Source organism: Globicephala melas, chromosome 13, assembly GCF_963455315.2.
Source record: "Globicephala melas chromosome 13, mGloMel1.2, whole genome shotgun sequence".
In the NCBI taxonomy this organism is placed as follows: Eukaryota; Metazoa; Chordata; class Mammalia; order Artiodactyla; family Delphinidae; genus Globicephala; species Globicephala melas.
The window spans coordinates 59207437-59234028 of record NC_083326.1 but is presented as its reverse complement, the minus strand read 5'-3'; the positions used below and the strand labels follow the sequence as shown (position 1 = coordinate 59234028).

At 47.3% G+C, this 26592-nt stretch overlaps 1 protein-coding gene across 7 annotated transcripts in view; it reads right to left on the bottom strand.

Annotated features, from left to right (window-relative positions):
• The window catches only part of PTPRM (protein tyrosine phosphatase receptor type M), a 745966-nt gene that overhangs the window by 19420 nt on the left and 699954 nt on the right, over nucleotides 1-26592 (bottom strand). For 4 of the 7 annotated variants that reach the window (XM_060310545.2, XM_060310546.2, XM_060310548.2 and 1 more), the window contains 8 exons: nucleotides 14897-15013; nucleotides 14138-14188; nucleotides 9892-10046; nucleotides 9521-9656; nucleotides 7626-7775; nucleotides 6763-6936; nucleotides 5637-5768; nucleotides 1310-1435 (listed from right to left, as the gene is read on the bottom strand). In XM_060310545.2, coding sequence (XP_060166528.1) covers nucleotides 1310-1435; nucleotides 5637-5768; nucleotides 6763-6936; nucleotides 7626-7775; nucleotides 9521-9656; nucleotides 9892-10046; nucleotides 14138-14188; nucleotides 14897-15013 — 1041 coding nt within the window. The remainder of the gene's footprint in view (nucleotides 1-1309; nucleotides 1436-5636; nucleotides 5769-6762; nucleotides 6937-7625; nucleotides 7776-9520; nucleotides 9657-9891; nucleotides 10047-14137; nucleotides 14189-14896; nucleotides 15014-26592) is intronic. The other 3 variants (XM_060310547.2, XM_060310549.2, XM_030836644.3) reach the window with 1 other exon arrangement.

The following is a 26592-nucleotide window of genomic DNA, read 5'->3' as shown; positions in this document are numbered from 1 at the left end:
GAAGTAACCTGGCCATGGCTAAACCTCTCGGGCTAAATCCTCTGTGGCTGTCGGCAGCACCTGACACAGGGGATCTCACTCTCCCCTTCCCCTCCTGGCTGTTCCTCACGCTTCACTGCTCTCTCCTCTCCGCCCTGGCCCCCTTCCTCCCAGACCTCTTGCTGATGGAGGCCCCATGCTCAGTTCCCCAGTCCCTTTCTCTTCTCTCTCTCGATGGTTTCATTCAGTCTCATGGCTTTAAATCTTCCACTAAGTCCTCAATTTGTGTCTCCAGTTCAGACCTCTCTCCTGAATTGCACCCTCACAGACTCGAGGGCCTATTGATATTCCCACGTAGGCATCTAACAGTCGTCTTGAATCCAGTATGTTTCCCCCCTGAACGGACCCTCTGTCCATGCGTTCCCCCACCCCTAACAATCCCGTTACCCGCACAGCCTTTCCTAACCTGGTTAATGTCTGCTCCATCCAGCTCTCAGGACCCAAATCCTGAGAACCACCTCGACTCCCTGGGATCCAAACTATCGGCCAATCCGACCGGCTCTGCCGTCAAAATACATCAGTGTCTGCACCTCCCACCCCTCCCCCTGCTGCCGCTCCGTCCTGCTTTGTCCCTTCTCGCCTGGATTATTATAAGAGCCTCCTGATGCGTCTCTCTTACTGTCTGTTCTCAACACAGAAGCCAGAGTGCGCCTTTCAAACGGCAGGTTATAGCTCATGACTCTTCTACTCAAAACCCTGTAATGGCTTCTTCTTTCCTTCACTGCAAAAGCCCCAGTCCTGGCAGCGGCCTGCAAGGTCCTACGTGATCTCTGTCCCCTCGACCCCTCGGACTTTGGCCCTAGCAGCTACTCCCACCCTCGCTTCCTGGGCTGCAGCCACATCAGCCTCCTTACTGTTCCGGAAACTCACCAGACAAGGCCCCACCTCAGGGCCTTTGCACTGACTGTCACTTCTGCCTGCAAAGCTGCCTGCACGAGAGCACATGGCTGCCCCTTCACTCCAGTCGGGCCTTTGCTCACATGCACATCTGCCCTCCCTCTGGTCCAGGCCCTAGCACCTTCTGCCTCCCACTTATTTTTCCTACAGCACCCACCGCTTGCTAACAAATCTAGTAGGATATGCGTTGTCTTTATCCTCTCCTGTCTGTTTTCTCCCTTTAGAACATAAGCTCCATAAAGTTAGTGAGTTCACAAACTCCTTGAAGGGACTCCAAGCTCCCAGAACAGTGACTGACACAGACACTCTACCTATTCAATGAATGAGAAAATCATGAAACCACAACACCAGCCATGGTGGCTGCGGATCTTACTCGGGCTGCGTTGTAAATTCGGAATATCCTGCTGATGATGTCTTCTTCCAGGTCAGCAGAAACAAATTCCACCTGGATGGGGCCGTGTCTGTGGACTCCATTCTCTGGCCAGTACTGCGGACACAACTGAGTTCAGAACACAGAGACGCGACATTAATGATAAAAATACATTTACTGCTCACAGTTTGGATGCGGTCACTACCGGCAGCAGGACCAAACACCCTCGATTCACTTCCTTTCCTTTCTTTTCTCTCTTTTCCTTCCAGCAAGTCGACTTCAGGACTTTCTTGTTGACTGAGCCCTTAAATCCACCTGTCCGTCTAGTACTTTTTTCTCCATTTTCTCTGAAAGCATCTTTAAGCCACGAGGAATTCTGCTTCCCAAGGAGGTCATGTGGGTGCTACTGAGCACATGCTGTAAGATCCCTTTTGCTGCTGAAAGGAACTCTTCTCAGGCCCTGGGGAGATGCCACGAGCTGCCACTATAAGACCTAAGACACTTGAGATGAAGACATACCTGTTAACACCCAAATCTCCACCCTCCCGTCTGGGCTTGCCTTGCAGTTTGTAGTCACTTTTAAGAACAGGGCTGTTTTGTGACAAGATACTGATAACAGTGTTGGGTTGCATTTTCATGCTCTGGTCCAAACCCTCCCAGCTCATATCTAGGAAACCTGGTGTAATAAGAGTAACTGCTCTGCTGTTTTTACCTGGAAGTGGCTTTAATTAAAGACACAATTTCCTAGAGTCTCAAACTCCAGGTATTGGTGATACTGGGAAACTAGGACTTTTGCAAGAATGTGATGCACGTGACATGAGGGTGGAGGGCGGGGTGCTGGGCAGGGTGGCTGATGAGGGAGGGGCTTTCAGTTACTGCTGCCCACAGAAACACTGAACTTGGAGATAGGTGAGAAACCCCCTCCATCTGTTCTCCCAAACCTTTTCGAAAGCCTGAAGACCTTAATTAAGGCATTTAAAGTCTGCAATGAAACTTCTTTGGGGACTTGGTATGCAGTGATGTTTTGGGAGCAGCATTTAACATTTTTCTTTCTGATTTACCTGAGGGACAAGTGGCTGGGGGGAGGGGCAAGAGGGAACTACTTCATTATTCTATGATCTGTTTCTTTTTGGGCCAAGAGCAGATGAAGAACATCTCATTTTAAGCAGAATGATGTAACTCAAAGGGAGAACCTACTGCTTGAAATTCCTTTTACTGATGACTTTTATTTTCCAAAGGATCTGAAATCTCATCATCAAAAGTTACAAGTTGATTTACATCCAAGATTGTAAGACAGTTTTCAGTGGGTCAACGGAAGCCATCTCCCTCCCTCTACTACAGAAGTTAAAGGTTTGGATTTCATGATCAAGAATGAAAGTAGAGTAACTAAGTGTCCTTTTTACATTAGCTAAGTCTATAGTATTTTAGAAATTACATTTATTATTTAAAAATAATGCTTTCGGGCTTCCCTGGTGGCGCAGTGGTTGAGAGTCTGCCTGCTGATGCAGGGGACACGGGTTCGTGCCCCAGTCCGGGAAGATCCCACATGCCGCGGAGCGGCTGCGCCCGTGAGCCATGGCCGCTGAGCCTGCGCATCCGGAGCCTGTGCTCCGCAACGGGAGAGGCCACAACAGTGAGAGGTCCGCATACCGCAAAAAAAAATAAAAAATAAAAATAAAAATAATACTTCCATGAAATTTTTCCTTCTTCACCAGTGCTTCCTGGTGACGTTATAAAATTGCCTTGTCAAAAGATAGCCTGCTGAAGTTTTATCTTCTTTTTGATACCCAAGGGTACCCACTGTTAAAATTAACAGGTGTATGATGGGAAGCTGAGCTGGTCATAAAAGCTCGAACACGCACATTTGAACTGTTCTGCCCATTTTCTCCTGACTGAGCCAGCTTTGCTCTCTGTTCGCTCTCTCACTTCAGGCCCTGATCTAAAGCTTGTCACTTACACCAGAGAAACAGGAACGGCCTGGGCTGGTGCTTGGCTCCTGGCACATGGCATTCTGCATTCTGCCCAAGGAAACCGTGTGGAAAATGGCTTAAATAGTGCATAACATGTCCATGAACCAGACCTATAAATACTTAAAGTAGTTGAGGGCTATTCTTGTGCAATTGCAAAGACTTTCGGTTCAAATGCTCCGTTCAGTGTTCTCTAAAAGGCTGAATCCCAGGAGCGTGTTTTCTCTGACTCTCAACACCGGCTCTGTCTGCTGAATGGAACTGGGGCTTCTCTGTCTCTCCTGCCAGGTGTGAGTCCAGACAGTCTGGGGTTAGAATGCAGCTTTAGAATTCAAACACTGTCATTCAAAAAGAACACGTGAAAATCACTGATGTCTGGTTCACTAATGATAAAAAAATAGCATATCACTACATTTCAGGATTTACATTAGGGAAGAAACAACGATTCTGAAGAGGGAACCGTCGCTTATCCTCTGTCTATGACTAAGGACTCTTGAATGAGTGAAATTTAACCCATGGCATTGGGAGTTAGAAAATCAGGATCCTTGGTCCTACTTCTGGTTGTGTCTTTGAAGTCCCCCCAGCTGTGGTGTCTGCTTGCCTTTATCAATGGTTGCCATCTATCCTTCGGAGAAGAATCACTGGGGAAGACTCCTAAAATATTTAGGGTTCTTAAGTAAAAAGGACTAGATGAGGGCAAGGACTATCATTATTATTTCATTAACTAGTCTTCAGGCTAGAGCCATAACAAGATAACGTAGTGCCTCTAACATAATTAAAAACATTACAGGGGCTTCCCTGGTGGTGCGGTGGTTGAGAGTCCGCCTGCCGATGCAGGGGACACGGGTTCGTGCCCCGGTCCGGGAAGATCCCACATGCTGCGGAGTGGCTGGGCCCGTGAGCCATGGCCGCTGAGCCTGTGCGTCCGGAGTCTGTGCTCCGCAACGGGAGAGGCCACAACGGTGAGAGGCCCGCGTACCGCAAAAACCAAACCAAACCAAACCAAAACAAAAACATTACAGAATTGAAGTGAAGGTCCATGGAATACATGGCAGATTGATGACAATCAAATGGATTTTAGGAAGGAAAAATCTCGTCCAGTTTGGATGCTGCAATACTTCAGACTTTTTTTTTTTTAAGGGATTTGTGTCCATGAGATAGAAAGTTAATTCGGTTCCAGAGCAAGTTTATTCTTACAACACGCCAAGTTCAAACTACTTAACAAGGGCCTCCGTCACAGCAGGTCAGCCCTCGATTGGAATAGCCGGGCCCTAAGGCAATACATCCAGCTCCCAGGGCCCCTGTGCTCACGCTGTCCTGACAAGTCCCTTAAAAAAATGCTTCTCACTCCATTACTCACACTGAGTCACCACCACCCAGTTCTCTGCCTTTTTATGTTTAAGAAGAAGAGCTATGAAAAAGCCCCATTGATCATTCTGACTTTTTCTTATCTTCACGTCCCAGTTTTATTTCTTTTTAATATCGTTACCAAAGAGTTGACAAAGTAATTGCTGTCCCTTAGAACGGCTTGTCGGCCTGCACTGCCACCCCCTCCATGACGACCGCCACCTGAGGGCTCCAAGTGGGCCACGCCAGGAGGCGCACAGACGCTCCAAGACGGGATCTGGGACTGTGTCAGAGGCTGACGGCCTTTCTTCACAGTCCTGGTCTGCTTGCTCTGCGACCTTCAGGCTCCAGTTCAGCTCTGACTCTGCCCGTTACCTTGTATCTCCCTCTGGTCATTATTTCTTTTCCTTTTTCTAAAAAAAATTAATTTATTTTATTTATTTTTGGCTGCGTTGGGTCTTCATTGCTGTGCACTGGCTTTCTCTAGTTGCAGTGAGCAGGGGCTACTCTTCGTTGAGGTGCACAGGCTTCTCATTGCGGTGGCTTCTCTTGTCGTGGAGCACGGGCTCTAGACACGCAGGCTTCAGCAGTTGTGGCTCATGGGCTCAGTAGTTGTGGCTCGTGGGCTCTAGAGCGCAGGTTCTGTAGTTGTGGCACACGGGCTTAGTTGCTCCGCGGCACGTGGGATCTTCCCGGACCAGGGTACAAACCCATGTCCCCTGCATTGGCAGGTGGATTCTTAACCACCGCGCCACCAGGGAAGCCCATCTGGTCCCTATTTCTGACCCTGTCTCGCCCTGTCACTCCCACCATCTCTTTTGGTTTCAGACTATTTTCTGCGCCCACCCCTAATCCTGTCTGGTTTTTAACACGGGTTTTTAGCATCTCCGGTTCTCCGTCCTTGCCTGGCGTTTGTGACCTGCCAACGGGGGACTGAACTTCTCCATGTGCAAACAAAGCAAACACAGATTTGACCCCGGGCACGGGCCCTGATGGCCATAAATCTCGAGTCTCACCTGGGCCGGATCCACATCATTCAGCATAACTACAGACGTGCAGTGATAATCCAGGACCAGCCTCCAGAAGTCTTTCACTGTATTTGGCAAAGGATGCTGGGTGACTATAAAAGCCGAGGGCTGTTTATAGCTCTGCAAACACAAACAAGAAAGATCCAAATATACCCAGGAAAATGTAACAGGAGGAAGCTAAGTTATTTTGTACACATGGGAGTTTGTGACATAAAACACTGAATGTATTTAACAACTGTTGAATTCTATCACCATTGTCAATGCCAAAACAGACCAAATATAGACTCATCTGCAGAATAATAATGATAAAATAATCTCACTTTGATACTAAGAAAACTTAATCGGTATTTCATAATTTTTTTGGTATTTCTGGTAGAAAGGCAATGTTGGCCCTATACATAACTATTTTAATGGAGAAAATTTAACTTTACTTTAAAATATGCATAATTAAAATAGTTCTGTTTTTCCTAAAATCTGTTTGCTTGTCATTTAAATGTGTGATAGTGTTACTTATTCCTGCCATCAAAGGACACACATGCTTTTTACAGCTCTGCAGAGCTTCAAACAAGTTTAAATGCGCTTTTACTGATATCACACCAATAGAATTAAAATTTCCATATTAGCACTGAAAATACCCGTTCACTTTGTCCATCAATTGAACGGCAAATGTTCATTCAGTTAGAAGTAAACAGACAGACAGGAAGTAATGAGTTGTGTACTATCTGTGCTGACAGGCAATTTTTCCCCCATGTTAATTACCGCCCAAATGAGGAGGAATGGCAACTAAAATAATGCTGCAAAAACCATATTATCCCACTTCGCTGCTTTCGTGACTTAATAGCTGTCTCTTGCTCTCCGGCCAGGAGGTTAAAAATTGAAGCTCAGAGAGTAACCGAGACATCTTTCATTTATCAATCGCCTGGACTGGGGCTCTCAGAGAGACTAAGAACATTGGTCCTCACACAGAAACAGATACAGAATCTGAAATGCACTTTGTTGCAAATACAGTTTACATCTTAAAAAAAAACAAGGGCAGAGGAGTCAGGAGATAACACAGGCACTGCCCCTGGAGGACCATCCCCCCACACCCTGCCTAGGGGGTGAGGGGGCTCACGTCCATGAGGGCGGCGTTGATGTAGTTGCTGCTCTCGCCATCGAGGGTGATGAGGAAAGGCAGGCAGCGGTCGGGGGGCAGGATGTCCATGCAGCGGTTCTTCTCGTGGTTCCGGGGCAGAAGCGCGATGCTGCAGTCCTCCACGCGCAGGGTCGGCGTCACCATGTTCAGGGTCTAGAGGACAGAGGACACACACTTGGGAAGAGAACCCGTCTCAGACCCCGGGAGACCCACGTTTCCTGCAGCTGATGTCCCCCCCCCCGAACCCCACTGACACAGTTGGATTTTTATTTCTCTTTACGCTCCTTGCACTTGGTCCACAGACAGTGCCCATCAGACATAAGGACCACCGTGGGTGTGCAGGATTACGTGCCGTCGAGTCCGACTAGGGCTGGACATCTGGGCGCTTGGGGGTGAGAGGCTGGTGGAGATCGGCCGAGTCAGGTGCATTTAGACCCAACGTGAATATGAGGAACTGCACGAAGAACTCTTGCCCGGCAAGCACACTGAATGTACATTGCTTGGTCCGGCTGCACCTGTGTTACACTGTGGGACAGTGTGGTGTCTGCCAGCTAAGTGGGGGCCTGGCTCTGCTAGACCAGTGGTTCTCAACGCGGGGACACTGGCAATGTCTGCACGTGATCTGGTTGTCAGAACGGCGTGGTGGAGGCCTCTTGGCATCCAGTGGGTAGGGGCCAGGGGTGCTGCTAAACACCCCCATGGCAATGGATGATCGAGTCCCCAGTGTCAACAGTGCTGAGGTGAAGAAACCCTGTGTTGGCTCATGGGTTCAGGAGCCGACTCTGAGGTCCTTCTTAAGGAGCAAGGTCACAGCCGGCCACCTGTCCCTTTAGCATGCTTACCCGGAACTCCTCTTTAATCTGGCTTGAATTTGTCTGCGGATCCAGCTTGTTCATGTCATAATAGAGAGACCTGACTTGGGAAGCAGGGACCGAGGTGTCCCCACAAAGACAGGCTTCCAGGATGGCATCGTGGATGAACACGTACTGCTCCTGGCGAAGCAGACGGGACTCGTTAGTAGTAGAGAAACCAAGGTAACCAGAAAGAACTAGAGAAGGAGGGAACGCAGCCCCACACAGACAGGAAAACAGAACAACGGTCCACCCATCACAGATGACGCCCTCCCACCAGAGAGAAAGCAGGGGAGAGGACCTGACCGCTAGGAGGGGCTTATTCCAGGACCGGTAATCCTGTTCCCTAATGGGACGGCGGGCACATTGGTGACTGGCCATGTGCGGCGTACAGTATAGCGGGAGGAAGAGATAAACAGGGGCTCAATGCAGAAGCCGTAAACAGATCGATGAAAACCACTCAGACACTGATAAATCCCAGAGCAAGCACTGTCATGTGGGAGTGACTGGAGCTACACTGTCTCTGCAATTCTGATCCCACGAGTTTGGAACTCAGTATTTCAGATGAGGAAATAGCAGAATCTTACCTACATATAATGAAAAGAGGAATGTGCTAACCAAATTAATAGTGCAAAGAAGGTCCAGGGAAACTTGACATCACTATGAAAAATCAACAGTTCTGAGCACTTAGAGCTACTTACTTTGAAACATTAATTAATGCGATGATTACGAAAGTCCTTATGTGTCCGGGGAAGAGCTCGCGTGTGTACGTATAAGCCTGCAGTTTAAAAACCAACCCTCTAATTCTGAATTGGCCCCGGCTTTCCCTACAGTTAATTCGTAAAGTGTTAGCATGTTTATTATTGCTCTCCAATTACATGAAATGCAAAAGAGGCCCATTACTTTTTACTTTAATTTCTATAAATAACTTGAATTCTTAATTCTCGAAAACAGCCCAGTCCTATTAAACAACACCTCAGAAATGGATTGAGTGAGAAAAAGGGGATGTGGTGACATTTGATCAACTGTTAAGTACACTGAAAATACATTATGATCATTATTATCTTTAAAACAAAAACTCTGTTCTAAAGAAAAAAGACCATGGAAGCAGCATTTACAGTTTCTGTTATTCTTCTCTGTTAGTTAAAAAATGAAATTAGGTTTCCCAGTGGCTTTTGTAAACTTTAATGCACAACCTAAATGTAAGGGAGTCTTATTCTACTTCATGAATCATTTTCCAGGTGGTGCGTGTAATGCCTACTTAAAAGGATCAAAGAGTAGTAAAAATGTAAATTTCCTAGGAGCAGGATGGAATACTTTTTCTCAAATACTTAAATTCCTGATACACCTTGAGTTCTAACTTATAGAAGTACTAGTCGGTATAGAGCACTTCCAGAAAATGGGCGAATTCCCATGATACCAGGCCACTGGACGGAATTTTTAAGGACAGTAGGAAGAGAACGAAATGCACAGAGATTACCCTTAAAGGTTACTTGGCAAATGCCTGGCTATTCTCAGGAGTGGTCTCGCTCTGGTTACCAGCTAGTTTAAAAGACACAGTAAAAAGAAATGGTATTGAATCCCCGAATGCTTAAACGTAGAGCCTCGACTGGACCCTGGACACAGAAGTAAGGGGAAAGTTAGGCTCAGATTCTGTTACCTGGGAGACTCCTGGCCTTTTCTGTGTGTTTATGAAAGAAAAAGAAAAGGAAAGAAGGAGGGAGGGAGGGAAAGAAGGATGGCCAGGTGCTTCACTTTTTCTCCTGGGGGTTCTGAAGACAGAACTGCTGGCTCTTCTCTCCCCTTGCCCTGGGAGGTGAGGTGCAGGGCGGGCACCGGGGTCAGAGCCCGAGGGAGGGCAGGCGGGCGGTCGGGAGCTGCTGTACCTCGGTCTGCACCATGTTCACCCTCCGAGACCGCAGCTCCCGGACGCAGTTGTAGATGTCCACCACCCCTTCTCTCTCGGCCATGTCCAGCATGATGTCAATGACAATGAAACAGCCGGTCCTCCCTGCACCGGCGCTGCACAGAGAGAGGGCTCAGTCAGTGGAGGAGAAAGGACTTCTGTGCTCCTGCTTCTGCTTAGATTTTTATTGCGGTGAAACTCACATAACACGCAATGACCATTGTAAAGTGCACAACTCAGTGGCACCTGGCGCCTTCGCATCCATCGAGTTTCCAAACGTTTCCATCACCCCAAGGAGACCTGCACCCACTGCTCCCCATGCTTCCTTTTGGAGCCTCGGGCCCCCCTCACCTGCAGTGCACCACCAACGGGCCTGCGTTGGGCGGGCTCTTGGATTTCACCTGCCGGACGAATCCTAGCAGCCCGGTGGCGTGGTAGGGGACGCCGTGGTCCGGCCAGCCCGTGAAGTGAAACTGTCTGATCTCGCGTATTTCATGAACACCTCGCTGCCAGGGTTCAGTCAGCACAGCGCAGGAAGAGAACAAAGGAGAACAAACGGTGAGGGGCCAGGAGGGCGCCAAGGACCCCTAAGCAGTCAGGGAGCCCCGGGGCTGGGAAAGTGAGCTGCTGGGAAGGGGTCATTCTTAGGTGCAACACACGCTTTGAAAGCCTCCTCACAGGGAGGAAGATGTTCGTGGGGGTGAAAGGGGAGGGGATGTTTGGGGAAAACGCTAATTAACAGGTGCAATGGCAGCAAACGGGTGTGTTGCTGGGATTCCTTGAGACTTCTTTCTAAACCTGTTAACGCAGGCTCTGTTAACAGTTTGTGTGTCACTTAGATCCTACGGTGTGAGGAGCGAGCCCACAGAGGACGCACAGAACGGGGACGGAAGGAACTAAGGGGTATCTGTGCGCTCAAGACCAGCTGCTGAGATGCAGACCCCTGGTGAGCTCTTCCGTGTTTTGGTGCTGTTTGCACCAGGCACTCGGGTTGTGCATACGCTGAGGATGTGCAGAAAGGCCACTGGAAGAAGGACCACTTTCCAACCGGACAGCACAGAGAACCACTTTTCACTGGCAACTCGAGTTTGTTAGGTTTCTCTCTTTAATTGGGGTAAACATTTAATCCATTCATCTGATCACCAACAATCAGATGTAAACGCAATGCTTCAGGCCTGACTCCAGGGGCTGGGGCTGCAGAGACATGGAGATGGTGTCTCCTGCCTTCAGCGGTCAGCCTGTGGGAAACGGGCATGTCGAGATTATAAACCATGGAAATCCAGAGGTATTTTCGCTGGAATTCTATGTTAGACCAGTAACCTGAAGAGAGAGGGTGGTCCGCCATAGAACCGAAGGGAAGGCACAAGGAAAGAGACTTCAAGTGTTTTTAGTTTTTTTAACATTTACTCTTGTTTTGAGAATAACTAAGTTGATTTATAGCCATCTTTTTTTTTTTTCTTTTTCTAACTATGAGCCTATGTATTAAGACTGTGTTTTAAAACAGGAGTCTACTTTTTTTTTTTTTTGCGGTATGCGGGCCTCTCACTGTTGTGGCCTCTCCCGTTGCGGAGCACAGGCTCCGGATGCGCAGGCTCAGCGGCCATGGCTCACAGGCCCAGCTGCTCCGCAGCATGTGGGATCTTCCCGGACCGGGGCACGAACCCATGTCCCCTGCATTGGCAGGCGGACTCTCAACCACTGCGCCACCAGGGAAGCCCAGGAGTCTACTTTGAAAACAACAATTACTTCCAGAATCAAGGCTGGAGGTAACCTGAGATCAGACTTGACTTTCCCCCTTCTCTCTTTCCAGCACTGTTTCCTGGACACCATCTCTCCATTGGCCCTGGGCTTGGTTTTATTATCTTAACATTAAACACCCAGGAACCCTGTCACTTTCACCAGTAGCCGCTGTTCACGCAGAGGTAGCCAGGAAGAAATTCGGAAATTTTATGTGCTTTGAAAGACTAGAAGAGGCAAACAATGATAGGTTTTAAAATTAAGACTTGTTTGCCATCAGGGCATTCATTTGTCTTGGTTTAATAACCCACAAGTGCTGAAGCTTTATTTCTCTTTGAAAATCATGCTATTGTTTAGTGGGGTTGAAGCATTAAGGAATTAAGCCGTCAGGGAGTCACAAAGGGAAGTGAACACTGTCATCTGCTAAATACGCTCTGTGACCCCAGAGCAAGATTACGGGGTGGTGGGAGCCCACACTTTCTCTCACTGAAACCATGGTAACATTTGGCGAAAGCCTCCATCAGAAGACACATGGTGAGCCTCTAAACCCCTGAGAGCTCCCCTGGCTTTACACAGGACGACAGGGCAGGGTAGGGGTGGTCCCAGGGAGTGGGAAAGCCTATAATAAAGATTCATTCATTCCAAAGAGGAAAAAAGGGCATTTATGTCTCCCGTACACTGTTGTTTTTAATTTTAATTTTTTGAGCACTTCCCTTTCTAGCTTTGCTAGATTTCGGAGCCAGCATCCCCAGAACTCGAACTCCATCCAACACGGGCTGGGCGCCCAACTGATCTAAGACTCGTTTTCTCAGCAGGGTAAATGTCAGTGTCTGGGATGCAGCAAACCTTTTCCCAAAATAAACCTCCACCCTCTACTGTGTTCACTGCTGACAAGATGAACAACGGAACTGGCTTGAGTCGCCTCTCACTCTTGTTCATGGACACGGCAGTTTCCTCTTTCACTGTTTTGTAATATAGGGGGGAAATCATAGATGTGATCAGTGATCACAGTCCAAAATATTTCCCAACTGGATATCAAGTATATCTTTTGTTCATTTCTCATTAACAAGATTTAATGCTAAATAAATGAGTATCATATTATATGTAATATAATAAGTATTAATGCTATATGTTGGGTTGGCCAAAAAGTTCGTTCAGGATTTCCCGTAACATCTTACGGGGCGAACCCGAACGAACTTTTTGGCCAGCCCAGTAAAAGCGAGGTATGCATTTCCTTTTCCTTGTAATAGCTGGGAAGGAAGACCCCCCCCCCCCCACGACAAACAGTAGTGCTTAGCCCAGAGCGGGCGCTTGATAAATATGTGTGGATGGATGAATCCCTAGGCACATGCTCTGTCTTGCAGATTCAGGACCATATCCCTGCCTCTCTGAGCCCCAGGCACCTCCTAGGCAGAGAGAACTTGGTGTCCATCGCCAGCTTCCTTTCTGCCAGCTGCGGCAGGGGTACAGTCACCAGACAGCCTAGATCCACAGAAACTTTTCAGCTGTCTTCCTCCTGCCACGATGGGCACTTTGTTACTTAAAAGCTTTTGGAGTCACCAGCTACAGGGGAAAGGAAGGATGACCGTCCCATGCAAAACAGGAACTGACCAGTTTCAGGCTACAAACCTGCCTGCTTGTTTGCAGAACGGAGCCCAAACCCATTTTTCACCTTTAGGTCCCCTGATGCGAATACTCTCAAAATAGAATCCGCATTGGAGGACTCCCAAAGTATACACTTCACTTGGCTGTTTTATTTTTTTTTTAAGTTTCCTTTCTAATGAGGACGTTTAAAACCTACAAGAAGTGCTCCACAGCCGTACTAATGATTTGTTTTCCTTAGAGATTCCAATTGCCCCGTTAGGAAATCCGGCAACATGTCATTTTGATTTCCCCAAACGCTCTAACAAGCTCCTCATGCTTTCCTTCCTCTCCCCACCTCTTTGCTGCTCCTCTGAAGACTAAATAACTGGGTATTTCAGGAACATTTCTGTGCAGCTGGGGATGTAGCCGAGAACACTAAGAGGTTAAAAAAAGGCTAAAAAGACAAACAAATCCTTCCTTTAGCCACAGAGATGCATTTTCAGCTTATTAGAGAGCTGACTATTGTTCAAAGAACTCTATGTTCAAGTGACGGCTTTTGGATGCTTTTTTTTTGTTCTAAAGAAGAAAATATTCTGGGTCTTTTATCACTATCTGTTTCAATGCAGTTATTCATGAGCGCTCTTGCCAAGAGCCATACAAAAATCCTCCATATTTTTTTTTCACCCCCCAATCCTGCCTAAGAAGGGAAAAACCCGACATCAAAGTGTGAGGTTCAGAACTTGAAGAATTGAGTCAGCCAGAACTCCACGTTGTTTGAAGTCTCTAAGCCTCCTGCCTGCTTATTAAAAAAGACAGGCTGAGGGAAAAAAAAAAAAAAAGCTAAATAGTTTGAGAAACAGATTAAAATAAATGAAAGTCTCTTCAGCCTTGTGATTGTATGACAAATAGGGATTTGAAAACCAGGAGAGGTAGTTGAAAAAATCAGGGTAAATGAGCCAGTAAGCAAACGCTGCAATTTCCTCATTTCCCAAAACTGGTCTTGTTAATCCAGAAAGTGCATCGAGATGCAGTGAGAAGTAGGGGGGTGGGCTGGGAGCCAACCGCCCTGGTCCACTTATAACCCGGCGCCTGCAAGGGCACCCGCCACTGGTAAGTTCATGCCGGCATCGCCACATCCGGTGTATGGCTCAGCCGTGGACAGACGCCGGGGGACCTCAGAGACCAAACCGTGGGTCCCCTTCTTCGAAGGCAAGGTGAGGACAGGAAGGCAGAGCGTTTGTCAGCCACGTCACCTCCACTACCCCCCACAGCCTACCTGTGACACTTCTCTGGATGGACTGCAGTTTGCTTCGCTTCCGGCCCCTCCCTATGTCAGCAGAAAGAGGGGGAGTAAGGAGATTCCCCGTTACGCCCTGTGGAGAAGGCACAGAGCAGCAGTCCCATCCATGCATGTGGGATGAGGCCGTGGGACAGAGCACAGCATTCAGGACCCCACGCCCGCAGGGCCCGAGGGCTGAAACCAGCATGGGAGTGAATGGATGGAAGCGCTGGTTCATGCAAGAGCATCCCAGGTCTACTTATGTGTGTTTCCAGGTAGAAGCTTCCACCTGGAAAATCCATCAGTCCATATTAAACCATAAGCTGGAAAAGCCTCAAGGAGGTGGAGGGGATCCAGGACGAGTTAGGACCTGTGTCTCCACACCGATACGAACTCAACACTGGGAAACCCACATGGACATACAGCATGAAGGACATTTATTGAACTGCCTCTGAACAAGGACAGAGAGATGAGCTGAACAGTATCAATCAGGTTAAAAAGAAAAAGGAAGTAGACAGCTAGGTGTATCTTTTGGTTTAGTTGCAAAACACAGATTTTCATGAAATGGGAATGATTTGCTTCAAAGACGGAACTGAGCTATTACAGGATCACAGGGCAAGATGCAATCTTGAGAAATCACTGGAGAGAGCCTACCTGCATTCAGGTGTGACCACGTATGAATTATCCCAGATAACTTAATGAGGCTGGTATCACTAATGTCTGACCAAAGCTTTTCAAAGCAGTGTGAAAACTTACCTTTTCAACAGCAAATGTTCTTATCACATATTCTGCCAGTAGCTCTGTTTCTATTAGGGTGACTTTAATGTCTTTGTAGATCTCTGTGTCATCTGGCCAGTATTTGCAGCATTTGACCTTTAGAAAACACAAAGGAAATGAAGATTTAGGGTTTTTTTTTTTTTTGGAGTTCTCTAAATGACGGGTCACAGTACAATTTATAGGATGCAATTTGCACACAAAATCAGAAGTACAGCTTAACTTTATTTTTTTAGATCACTTATATATTTTTTTCTCTCCCCAGAATAAAACACAATTTGAGTTATGGGAGGAATAAAACCTAGGAAAATGGTCTAAAGTTAACAAATTGTATTTATACTACAAACATCTCAGTTACAGTAACCATTCATTTCCTGTCTATCTCTACTCAGGAATGGCCTGGAAAAATAAACTATAAAAGTTAGCTTGCAGTATTTTAGCTCCTCTGAACTTTAAATTTCTTCTAGTTTCAGGAACTGATCGAACATTTTTGAGGAGGACTGAGCAGGAAATCAGAGCCCAAAGTGAAGATTAGAGTTTGTTTTTTGTTTTTCCTGAAGAAGGTAGTAGCTATGTGTTTTCCCCAAGTTAGAATTACAGATTCATTTTAGTATAAGTAAATTCAATACACAAAACCCGGTGAACTCCCTATGTTAATGACTCTTAAGATTTCCTCAGTCACCCAGGCACAAAACCTGGCAATCCTCCTCCAAAACCCAACCAACTGCCAAGTCTAAGAAGCTTTTGAAATCTCTCTCAAATATGTTTTCCACATTTTTATTCCCTCCGCCACCATCTTCAGGCTCTGGTAACTTCCTGCATCCCCTCCATACTAGTAGCTGCAAAAACCCTCCCAAGTGCGATCCCAATGGCACTGACTTGCTCTGCTCAGTAAACTTCCATTTCCAACCACTGCCCATGAAATTAAGTAGAAATTAACTTTGGCCTGGCAGGTAAAGATCTTTTTTTGTATTTGGACACAACTAGCATCTTCATCCTTTTTTTTTGTTTGTTTTCACTACTCTCCTTTCTAACCACATATATTTTATGTTCAGAGACAAGCGGTTTGCCTGATCCCCAAGCAGACCTCATGGTCCAGCCTCCTACACATGCCATTCCTTCTGTGCAGGATGCTCTCCTCCCACTCAGATATTTTATCTAGCTGAACATTTTATCCATTCTTCAAAGAATATCTCAAATGCCGCACCCCTTCAGAGTCTTTTCTCCATGGATGCTCTCTGCTGGTGCTCTGATAAGATGTGCCAGTTCTGCTAGGATGACACCCTTCTGACACCGCGTTATACCTGCTTATTACCTGCCAGCATGCAAAGGGCTTTCAATTGCTTATTCCTGCACACCCAGCAAATCCGGTATGTGTCCCATACACAGAAAATATGCAATAGGTACACGTAAAACTGAATTTCATGGAGACAAGCATAGGATCATTGTAGGAAGGACAATCCCAGGTTGGGAAAATTTACAAAAAGAAATATGGACTGGGGTGGCCTTTCCCAGAACGCCAAACACCTTGGTACACCCGTGTTTCCGGTGTGGTGCAGGCTGGTTGTTACCTTAGCTGCTTCCTCATGAAACTTTCTGGCAGCCAATTCAGTGCCGTTCTAGATAAGCCTTATCACCTTTACTTGGGAAGATGTAAGCCAGAAACATCAGGAATTGGAGATACAGTGCAGCACAAGACAAAGATGGTCCCTTGGGGGCTTCCCTGGTGGTGCAGTGGTTAAGAATCTGCCTGCCAATGCAGGGGACACGGGTTCGAGCCCTGGTCTGGGAAGATCCCACATGCCGCAGAGCAACTGGGCTCGTGAGCCACAACTACTGAGCCTGCGTGTCTGGAGCCTGTGCTCCGCAACAAGGGAGGCCGCGACAGTGAGAGGCCCACGCACTGCGATGAAGAGTGGCCCCCGCTCGCTGCAACTAGAGAAAGCCCTCACACAGAAACAAAGACCCAACGCAGCCAAAAATAAATAAATAAATTTATAAAAAAAAAAAAAGATGGTCCCTGCCCTCATTAAATTTTTAGCTTCCTTAGGGAATCTTTTTTTTTCCCTTCATGGGAACATTATCTGTGACTTTATAAAGGATAATCATTTATAAATATTTTGACTTATCCATATTTCAAAGATTTATATCATGGATACCTGTGCCAGATCTAAAATATTCCAGAATAACAGAGATCTATAATTTCCAGTTCTTTTCCTAGATGTAAAGTGAGTCTGAGCAGATCCTGCATATTTGTGATGTCTAATTGGATAACAACCCTAATTTCACTCATAGAATGTCTAATTACTTTCACAATGGTAATTAACAAAGATGCTTATATGGCACGTACCAAAGTCTCCTCTATTTTAGGGGACTTGCTTTTACCTTTTTGTGACTTCAATCATGCAAGCAGAGGGTTGTGGATAGATACAAAACTACGAATAGAGTATATACATGCACTTTTAAAATTAAACAATTCTCAGGAATTCCCTGGCGGTCCAGTGGTTAGGATTCCGCGCTTCCACTGCAGGGGGCACGGGGTTCCATCCCTGGTTGGGGAACTAAGATCCCGCCTACCACGCGGCCAAAAAGAAAAAAAAAAAAGAAAAATTAAACAATTCTCAATGGAATGAACACATAAGTCAAAAAATCTGTGTATTTCTCCAAAAATTACAAAGTTAACCTACGTTAACTAGGTATACCTTGTCTAATAAAAGTGCCTTATTAGAATGTGATTGCTGTAGGACATAGTGTATAGTCACCTATTCTTCTCTTTTAGAGTCTTTACCCTCCCCATCCCCAAAGTTTCAATAACTACGGGTGTGGAGGCTTCAATGCCTGGGAGTCAGGGAAACCAAAAGCCTCTGCAATGTACCAAAGGCTTAGAGTTTCTCTTGGGGACTGTTCCAGTTCCCTTGGGCCAGCTCGGTTCCCAATGATCTTGACCCTGCCGGGCCCTCCCGCCGGCTCTGCCATCCCCCAACCTCCCGGGTGCAGCTGGGCGCCCCCTGGCGGTGGCGGCAGAAAGCGCCTTCCAGGTGCAGGGGTCGCCAGGGGGTGGCCACATCTAGCTCCCCAGGCTGGCTGCACGTTACTGTGACCTTCGGGGCACCTTGATGTCTCTGTAGCAGTGGTTCTCAAGCTTCAGCAGGCATCAGACGATCCTGGAGGCCTGTGACAAGTGCTGGGCCCCACCGCAGAGTTTCTGATCAGTAGGTCTGGATACCTGTGGTTCCAGAATTTGCATTTAAGAGGCTCCCAGGTGATGCTGCTGGTCTGCGGACCACACTTTGAGAAGCAAGGAGGTAGACGACAGCCTGACTACAGAGGCTGGCTCTCTCCTTAAGGCTGCGGTGAGCCTGGGTGAGTCACTCAGGTTTGCTTAATCTCAGGTTCTTCATCTGCAGGGGGTGGTTTTTATTCCATCTCAGAGGGCTCTAAGGTTAAGGCAGGGGTTTCCAAATTTGCACGTTAGAATCATTTGGGGGGGGTTATTAAATTCCAAAGCCTCGGCCACACTCCAGGCCAATTAAATCATCATTTTTAATGCAAATCGAAACCACAATGAGGTATCACCTCACACTGGTCAGAATGGCCACCATCAAAAAATCTACAAACAATAAATGCTGGAGAGGGTGTGGAGAAAAGGGAACTCTCCTACACTGTTGGTGGGAATGTAAACTGGGACAGCCACTATGGAGAACAGTATGGAGGTTCCTTAAAAAACTAGAGTTGCCATATGATCCAGCAATCCCACTCCTAGGCATAGATCCGGAGAATACCATAATTTGAAAAGATCCATGCTCCCCAATGTTCACTGCAGCACTACTTACAATAGCCAAGGCAAGAAAGCAACCTAAGTGTCCATCGACAGATGAATGGATAAAGAGGATGTGGTACATATATACAATGGAATATTACTCAGCCATAAAAAGAACAAAATAACACCATTTGCAGTGACATGGATGGACCTAGGGATTGTCATACTGAGTGAAGTCAGACAGAGAAAGACAAATATCATATGATATCACTTATATGTGGAATCTAAAAAAATGGCACAAATGAACTTATTTACAAAACAGAAATAGAGTCACAAACATAGAAAACAAACTTATGGTTACTGGGGGTAAGGCGGGGAGGGATAAACTGGGAGATTGGGATTGATATATACACACTACTATATATAAATAGATAACTAATAAGGACCTACTGTATAGCACAGGAAACACTACTCGATACCCTGTAATGGCCTATGTGGGAAAAGAATCTAAAAAAGAGTGGATGTATGTACATGTATAACTGATTCACTTTGCTGTATACCTGAAACTAACACAACATTGTAAATCAATTATACTCCAATAAAAATTAACTTAAAAAATCATAATTTCTGGGTAAGACACGGGCATCCGTAATTTCTTATAGCCCCCAGGCGACTCCAAAGTGCAGATGTGTTTGGGACCCACTGGACTGAGTGATAACATCTGCCCTAGAGCAGGTTCATTGTGAGTATCCCCCCCAACCAATGGAAATTCTTAATTTTATTATGATGATAGTTTTGTGGTGATCTGGACTGGAGGTGGCCACAGGCAGTCAGAGGGCACAGATCCCCCTGAATGCCTGAAGAGGTGAAGCTGGGTTTCCTGGTGCAGGGAGAGGGGAGAGCAGAGTGTTGAGTGCTGTGCCAGCTCTCTGCTGGGGAAACATAGGCAGAAGCCAAGGAAACTCTGGTGCGTTCTCTGTCCCTCTTGCCTGCACACCTATTCGGGGCACTGGTGGGCAAGTCCACTCTCTCACCAGGGAGGTTTGATTAACGCCCAACAGAAACTAGGAAAGGGTGTCCTGACTTGCGGAGGAGAATCACATCCAGTAGAGCCGTGAGGAGCCACAGAGACAGTTTCCAAACAGTTTCCTTTTCCAGATCATCACGAATGCCAGACATAGACTTTCACGCTTGGATTTTGCTTTGGAATCACTGGGTTCTTGCAACTGTGGCCTCACCAGTGGCTGGCCTGAGGGGAGAGCCAGCAGGGGCCAGGGCCGGTCTCCTTCCCCTTCATTCTCTCCCTGGCTTGTGTCCTGAAAGGAGGAAACGAAAGGCCGGCCCAGGGACAAGAGTGACTCACTCCAGGGAATGAGCTGGATGGTGGCGGCGGAGAAGCTGTGGACAGGCCCCAAGCACAGGGGTCTTTGGAGGAGGAAGCTCAGGGTCAATTATGCTTCCTTCAGTCTCGCCAGGCCCAGCTTCGGGAACAGATACCGAATAGGAAGGCTTGAAATGACTTTAGCTGCCTGGCCTCTTGGCGTGAGTGAGGGTATGAGGGGGAGAGGGGCAGGAAGAACAGAAGCACACGCTGAAAGCATCCTTCTTCTGTATACCTGATCACAGATGGCTAGGTTTCCGTGGATGCTCCCGTAACACCAACTCTCTGGTTGGCAGGAAGGGGGCTGGGGTAGAACGTGAAGGTCTGCTTCTGTGCTCTGTGCCTGGGCCCAAGGACTCATTTTGCTAAGAAGCCCATGATCACGAAGGGTTAAGCGATTAAATGTCAGCCCTTCAACTGCGGGTACCACTGCACCACCTAATAGACACAACCGACAAGGAGGTGGAAGGCAGGAAAAAGACAAAGGCACTGGTACAAGTTTTGGTTTGTCAAGGGGTTTTCAGCAGACTCTTTCTTTTTCTGAAAGGAGACATCCGAAGAGACAGTGACCACGGTTCTATTAATAGCTGAGTGCGGCTTTGCTGGGGCCTCTGGTTGGCAAGAGCAAAAACACTGCTGGGAAGCACAGTGACCATAAAGGGCCCCAGCCAAGAGCAGCTGCTAACGAGGCTTCCAAGAGAACAGATCTATTGCACACTTTTTTTTTTTTTTTTTTTAACAGAACTCTCACAGCAATGAAAACATTCACTCATTTAAATATCCTGAAAATGCGGATTGCTTTGGTCCCAGCGTGATGAAGTAAGACAGATGTGCGCTGGCTTTTATCTTGTTAACTTGCGGTGTTGCAGCCGGTGACGCGTATCCTCTGAGCCTCAGTGTTCTCGTGCATAATATGGGATAACAGCACTGATTTTTTTTTAAGGGAGATTTTGAAGAGTAAGTGACACAGTCTATATAAAAGTTCTGCATAAGTACCTGGCTTATTGTAGGTTCCTAGCTCCTCCCTTCCAAACCTGCTTCATCTGGGCCCTGGGGCCTCCTTTGGGCAATATCCTTGAAGGCTGTTTCAAACTGGCACGAAGTCAGGAGCTGCTGGAGGTCTGGATAGTGTGAATTTGGAGGAGTCACTTCATGGCACCAGCAAATCCCTCTTTCTCACCTTCAGGCTCCTGCCTAAGGTTCCCCCCACAGGGCTTCTGGTTTTCTATCTGGTCTTCCCATAGCATCGATTAATTAATGGACACATAATACTTATAATATGTACAAGGTCATATCCATATCCGTCACATTTGTTTTCATCTGCTGTAAAGAAACACGTGGCCTTGAAGCCTCCTGTGGAATTCGATGTGTCATCTTGCAGAACTCCCGAGAGATGTCTTGCTGCTTTTCTCTCTGACCGCACATGGATGACAAGGGTCCTCCCCAGCTAGGTCACAGAGCATCAGCCCTTTGAAGAAACACGTTTACCCAGGCTGCTTGTTCCCCACCTTATTCAATAGACTGGCCTTGACTTTTAGCCATTCCCCAAATTTAAGTCGTCCTGCTAATAGAGGGAGATTTGCCACCATTGAGGACAATGAAAATGTGTGTCACACAGTCTAAAGATGATTCTGAAAGAAGACATTCAGAAATCTTTTAAGCAATGACAACATTATGACAACATATATATTATATATACATATTATATATACACATATATAATATATACAATATACGTATGTGTATATATATCATATATTATATATAACATATAATATACACATACATGTGTATACATAATACATACATACACACCTATATATTATATATACATACATATATATATACACATCTCCTGAGGTCCATCAGAGGGGACATTTCTTAGAGAGATATCTGACGTATCTTTGAGAAGAAGATTCCATATTTTCTCTCAATGGCATTCTCCCCATGTATCAGGGTAACAATTTAGATCAGCAGGACTGCAGTCCTCTAAAGTTTTTTATCTGTTGTCTCTGTGTGGGTCACAGAGCCGTCCAGGCTAGACCATACGGGGGTCACCATCATTCCAGTCCTAGAATGATCTACTAGCCCCTCACACTAATTCTGTGGGGCACGAATTATCCCTATTTATATCCATCATCTGAAGTGGAGAGGCTGAGGCAGACTGGGGAGCTTTGAGGGCTCCCCACCACCGCTGCAGTGACGTGATGCCTCTGTCTGTGCTCAGGGCAGCGGCGTCCAGACTGTCCTCCCGTCCAGACAGCCCCAAAGGCCATGATGAGCAGAGACTAGGCCCGGCACGGCTGGGGCACTGAGAGGAGAGAGGAATGAGTCTAACGCTGGTGAAGAGGCTGGTGTGGAAATAACCGACCTGACCCAGGGCAGAAGGAGGCAGCTCAGTGGTCACAGCACATGCCCCAGAGCCACACTGTCTGGGTTCAAAGCGTGGCCCCACTAACGAGCTGTGTGACCTCAGGCACGTCACTCAACCTCTCAGTGCCTCCATTTTTCAGCTGTAAGATGGGGATAATAATAATGGTTTTAGAAAGATTAACCACATTCTTGCCTGTAAAGCTCTTAGATCATGCTTGGCAGCAGTAAAACTAGCAAAACAAAAACTGCTATTGAAAGGTAGAAAGAAGAACGTTAAATCTCAAGGAAGAGACCCAAAGCTTCACAAGGGAGACCACGTGACAGTTGAGACCAGAAAGATGAAGTGCAGGTTCCCAGGGTGGTGGAAGGGGGAGGGCACTGTGGATCGACGAAGTTGGCGGGGGGCATCTCTGGGAGTAGTCCTGAGTCCCTGATGGGGGGATGGGGTGGGGGGGCTGGAGGGATGGGATTCTCCTGACCTCGGTAGGAGACAGTCCCTGTTGCATGATTTCCAGCTGCTTCTGACACTATCCTGGTGGACCTTCCTGGTGCTGTGTTTTAAAATAAGAGGAACAGTCTTGGGGTAGAAAGTGTGTGTTCGAAAAGTGGGGGGGGGCACGCAGGACATGGATTTCTGTACAACCCACATTTGTAAAGGGCACTCGTTCCTTTTTGTGAGTGTACACAACCCCCGGAACCACCGTGCGGCTCTGTGCAGCTGAGCCAGCTGCCCTGACAGCTGGGCTGCTAGGTGCCGCGTACACACTGGATGCTGGGACGCGTGTGTGAGTGTATGCGTGTGGGCTGGGAGCAGTCGATCGCCTGGGTATGTGTGTCAGGCACCTCTGTTACCAGCTGCTGAGCAGACGCTGCACACCACGACGGATACACCTGTGGCTCCTTAGAGCAGGTGAGCTCAGGGACTGTGCCTTCCACATCCCCCAGGTTTCCAGGATGTGACCTCTCTGGCTTAGTTAGTTATAGACCTGGAAATGTTCTTTAAACGCCACACACACAGACACACACACAGGCGGACATTCTTCTCGGTAGGGGGGTAACATTTTACTTTTAAGGACCACGGATAAAGAAGGTTCTCTCAAAAACTCGCATTTAGTGATGGTGCAGCGTGGTGTGACAGGAGAGGCCTGGTGGGCACGCAGGAGGGCTCGAGGCTGATTCTAGCTGTGTGACCTTGTGCAGGTCACAGACCCTTTTTGGTCCTCAGCATCCTATGTGCAAAAAAAGAGGACAGTAGACCACACGGCTATTAAAATTATTCCAGGTCTGGGAAATCGATTTCATGACTCTAGAATGAGGTTCTTTGGAAGCCATATAGCTTAGTGCTCAGGAGGGAGGTTCTGCAGTTCCAGTCACAGGCTGACGGTTACTAGCTGCATGACCTTGGAGTAGTTTCTTAACCTCTGGAAGTTTCAGTGTATTATCTATGAAGTGAAGATAACAATAGCGCTCACATCACAGAGTCACTGCGAGGTCTGAAGCCCCATCGCGTCAGAGAATGTCCACTGGCTGCCATCTTTGCTTCATGTCAGCATCTCTATTACTAAGAAGGGAACAGCTCACGGTGTAGAGCGCCAGGTGCTCTACTGAGTATAAGAGCTCACACTTGATGGTCTCTACCAGAATGAGAGAGACAATGAACTTGAGTTTCAGAAACATGAATCTGGGCTAAATCCCTTGAGGTAGTCTGAGGTGCACACTTGTCCCAGTTAATCTTTTGGGGGGAGGTAAATGGCTCCAGGGGTCAGGAGCAAAAAGAGGAACTTAGAAAAGGCCCCGGCCTCCCTGGATCTCAATAACCTCACCTGTTCTATAACCCTCTTCCCTAGATTATCACAGGAACTGCTAAACCCAGCAAAGACTTTGAAGAATATAGTGACACAAATAGATGACCTGCTTAATTGTTGACTGAACCTCATATAAATAGTCCTGGGTTTGGGATGTATGTGATTCAACCAGTTGAATGGATTAAAACTCCTACAAATTCACTCTTGATATTGGATTCTCCACCCAACAACATCAGAAAAGAATCTCTCTTTGGTGAGGTGATGACTGTACCATCCTTTTCTAGAACAGAGACTTCTCTGTCCGTCCAGGATTTTCAGTGATAAGGGTTCTGTTTCTATTTCAAAAGTAGACAGTCTGAAGCTGAAAGAGGTGAACCCAATGCCGGCTTTTGAAATATCTATTTCCTCCCATACTCTCCATATTTATTCCCTTCTGTGGGCTAATTCTCCACTGTATGTCACGGTTCCCTTCAGCTCTTTCCTTTCAGACTCTATCTCTTTTCACTTCCCAGTGAGTAATCCAGTGAAATCCCTACTAGTTAACTCATCTCCTGGCTATGAGGTCAGTCCACTTCTGTAATCCAGCAGCACCTCTGCAATTTTCCAATAAAGTTACCCAAATGCATATTCCTTAATCCTGAGGTTTACAGGATGAGGAAGCAACGTAGTCCACACCTTCCTGTCAGGTGTGAAGGGGGTTCTTTGGTTGGATTTTATATCAGAGAAGTGTCCAGAGTTGTCCCACGTTCTCATTGCTGGAAACCTGGTCCCAGAGAAATGGGGCAGTGGCTTAAGCCGTAAACTGTTGTCCTGATCTGGTTGTAAACATACGGCAGATACTTTGAGAGGAGAAGTTCCGAGGCAGTGAATTCTGGGGTTCTGTTAGCCAACTGAATTGAACCCTACTTTATTGAAATCCCTTAATTAGTGAAAGGAATGTAGACATACTGATGTCTTGTCACTCGGTGAATCTGAGAGCAGTTGTACACAGACTGTAACCCTGCTCGCTGCATTATTTTGCCTCTTTGGCCCTCTTCTCCTAAGAGGTCCCCAGCATTTACTCACCTATTTCCTTAGCCAGATAACCCCAAGCCTTCAGGAGAAGGCAGGGTAAGGCCTCAGAAGATGAGGTCAGCAGACTTGGAAAGTTCAGAGAAGGAAAAAGACAATTCTGCATTCAAGATAGGACATCATTTATGGTTTTCAACAAGTTATTCAAGGATAGGATATACCCGCAGTGTGCAAAGAGGGGGGAAAGCTCAATTTACTTTTTTCTTTTTTTTTTTGGCCATGCTGTGCGGCTTGTGGGATCTAAGTTGCCCAACCAGGGATTGAATCCGGGTCCTGGCAGTGAATGCGCAGAGTCCTAACCACTGGACCGCCAGGGAGTTCCCAGAGAACTCAATTTTCAAGTGATGTGAGTGGAGCAAAAGAGGAGCTCTGGGGGGCTTCCCTGGTGGCGCAGTGGTTGAGAATCTGCCTGCCAATGCAGGGGACACGGGTTCGAGCCCTGGTCTGGGAAGATCCCACATGCCGCGGAGCAACTAAGCCCGTGAGCCACAACTACTGAGCCTGCGTGTTTGGAGCTTGTGCTCCGCAACAAGAGAGACTGCGATAGCGAGAGGCCCGCGCACTGCGATGAAGACTGGCCCCCGCTCGCCACAACTAGAGAAAGCCCTCGCACAGAAACGAAGACCCAACACAGCCAAAAATAAATAAATAAGTTAAAAAAAAAAAAAAAAAAAGAGGAGCTCTGGCAGCTTGGAGACCATCCCATATTGCATCCGATTCTACTGCCAAGAAATTACAGATGTATGTGGCCCGGGAAGGTACCCGTGCAACAGGGGCTGTGATGCGTCTGTCCCAGCGCACCTGTCCATCTGCCACGTCCAGGCCCCTGCCCTCTTAAGCGCTTCACGACACTAAGGCAGGTGACCACCTACATGCACCCCAGAGACATGGCAGGTAAAGTGAGAGGCGACAGAGTGAGCCAGTGAGGATCCCAGCCCAGGCCAGTAGAGGGGTGGATACACAGGAAGCCCAGACCCAGATGAAGACGAGGATGTTCCACGGCCGGGCACCAATGACAAAGCGGCACGAGTGTCTGCAGGAGGCAAGCGACGGGGCTTGACGGTGGTGACCATGAATGTGGGCACCGAATGTGGGCCCCCGACAGTCACCTCCGCGGGTGCAGCTGGAGAATACTGAACAGCTGATCTGCACTCAGCTCGCACTCCCTCGGGGGCCAGGAGAGCGAGTTCTGGGAAACACCTGTTATTCAGACCCGCAAACATGTTTCAATCCTAGCCATGTGAGAGATGGCCCATAAGAAAGCATCAGCTGACTCACCACACAGAAA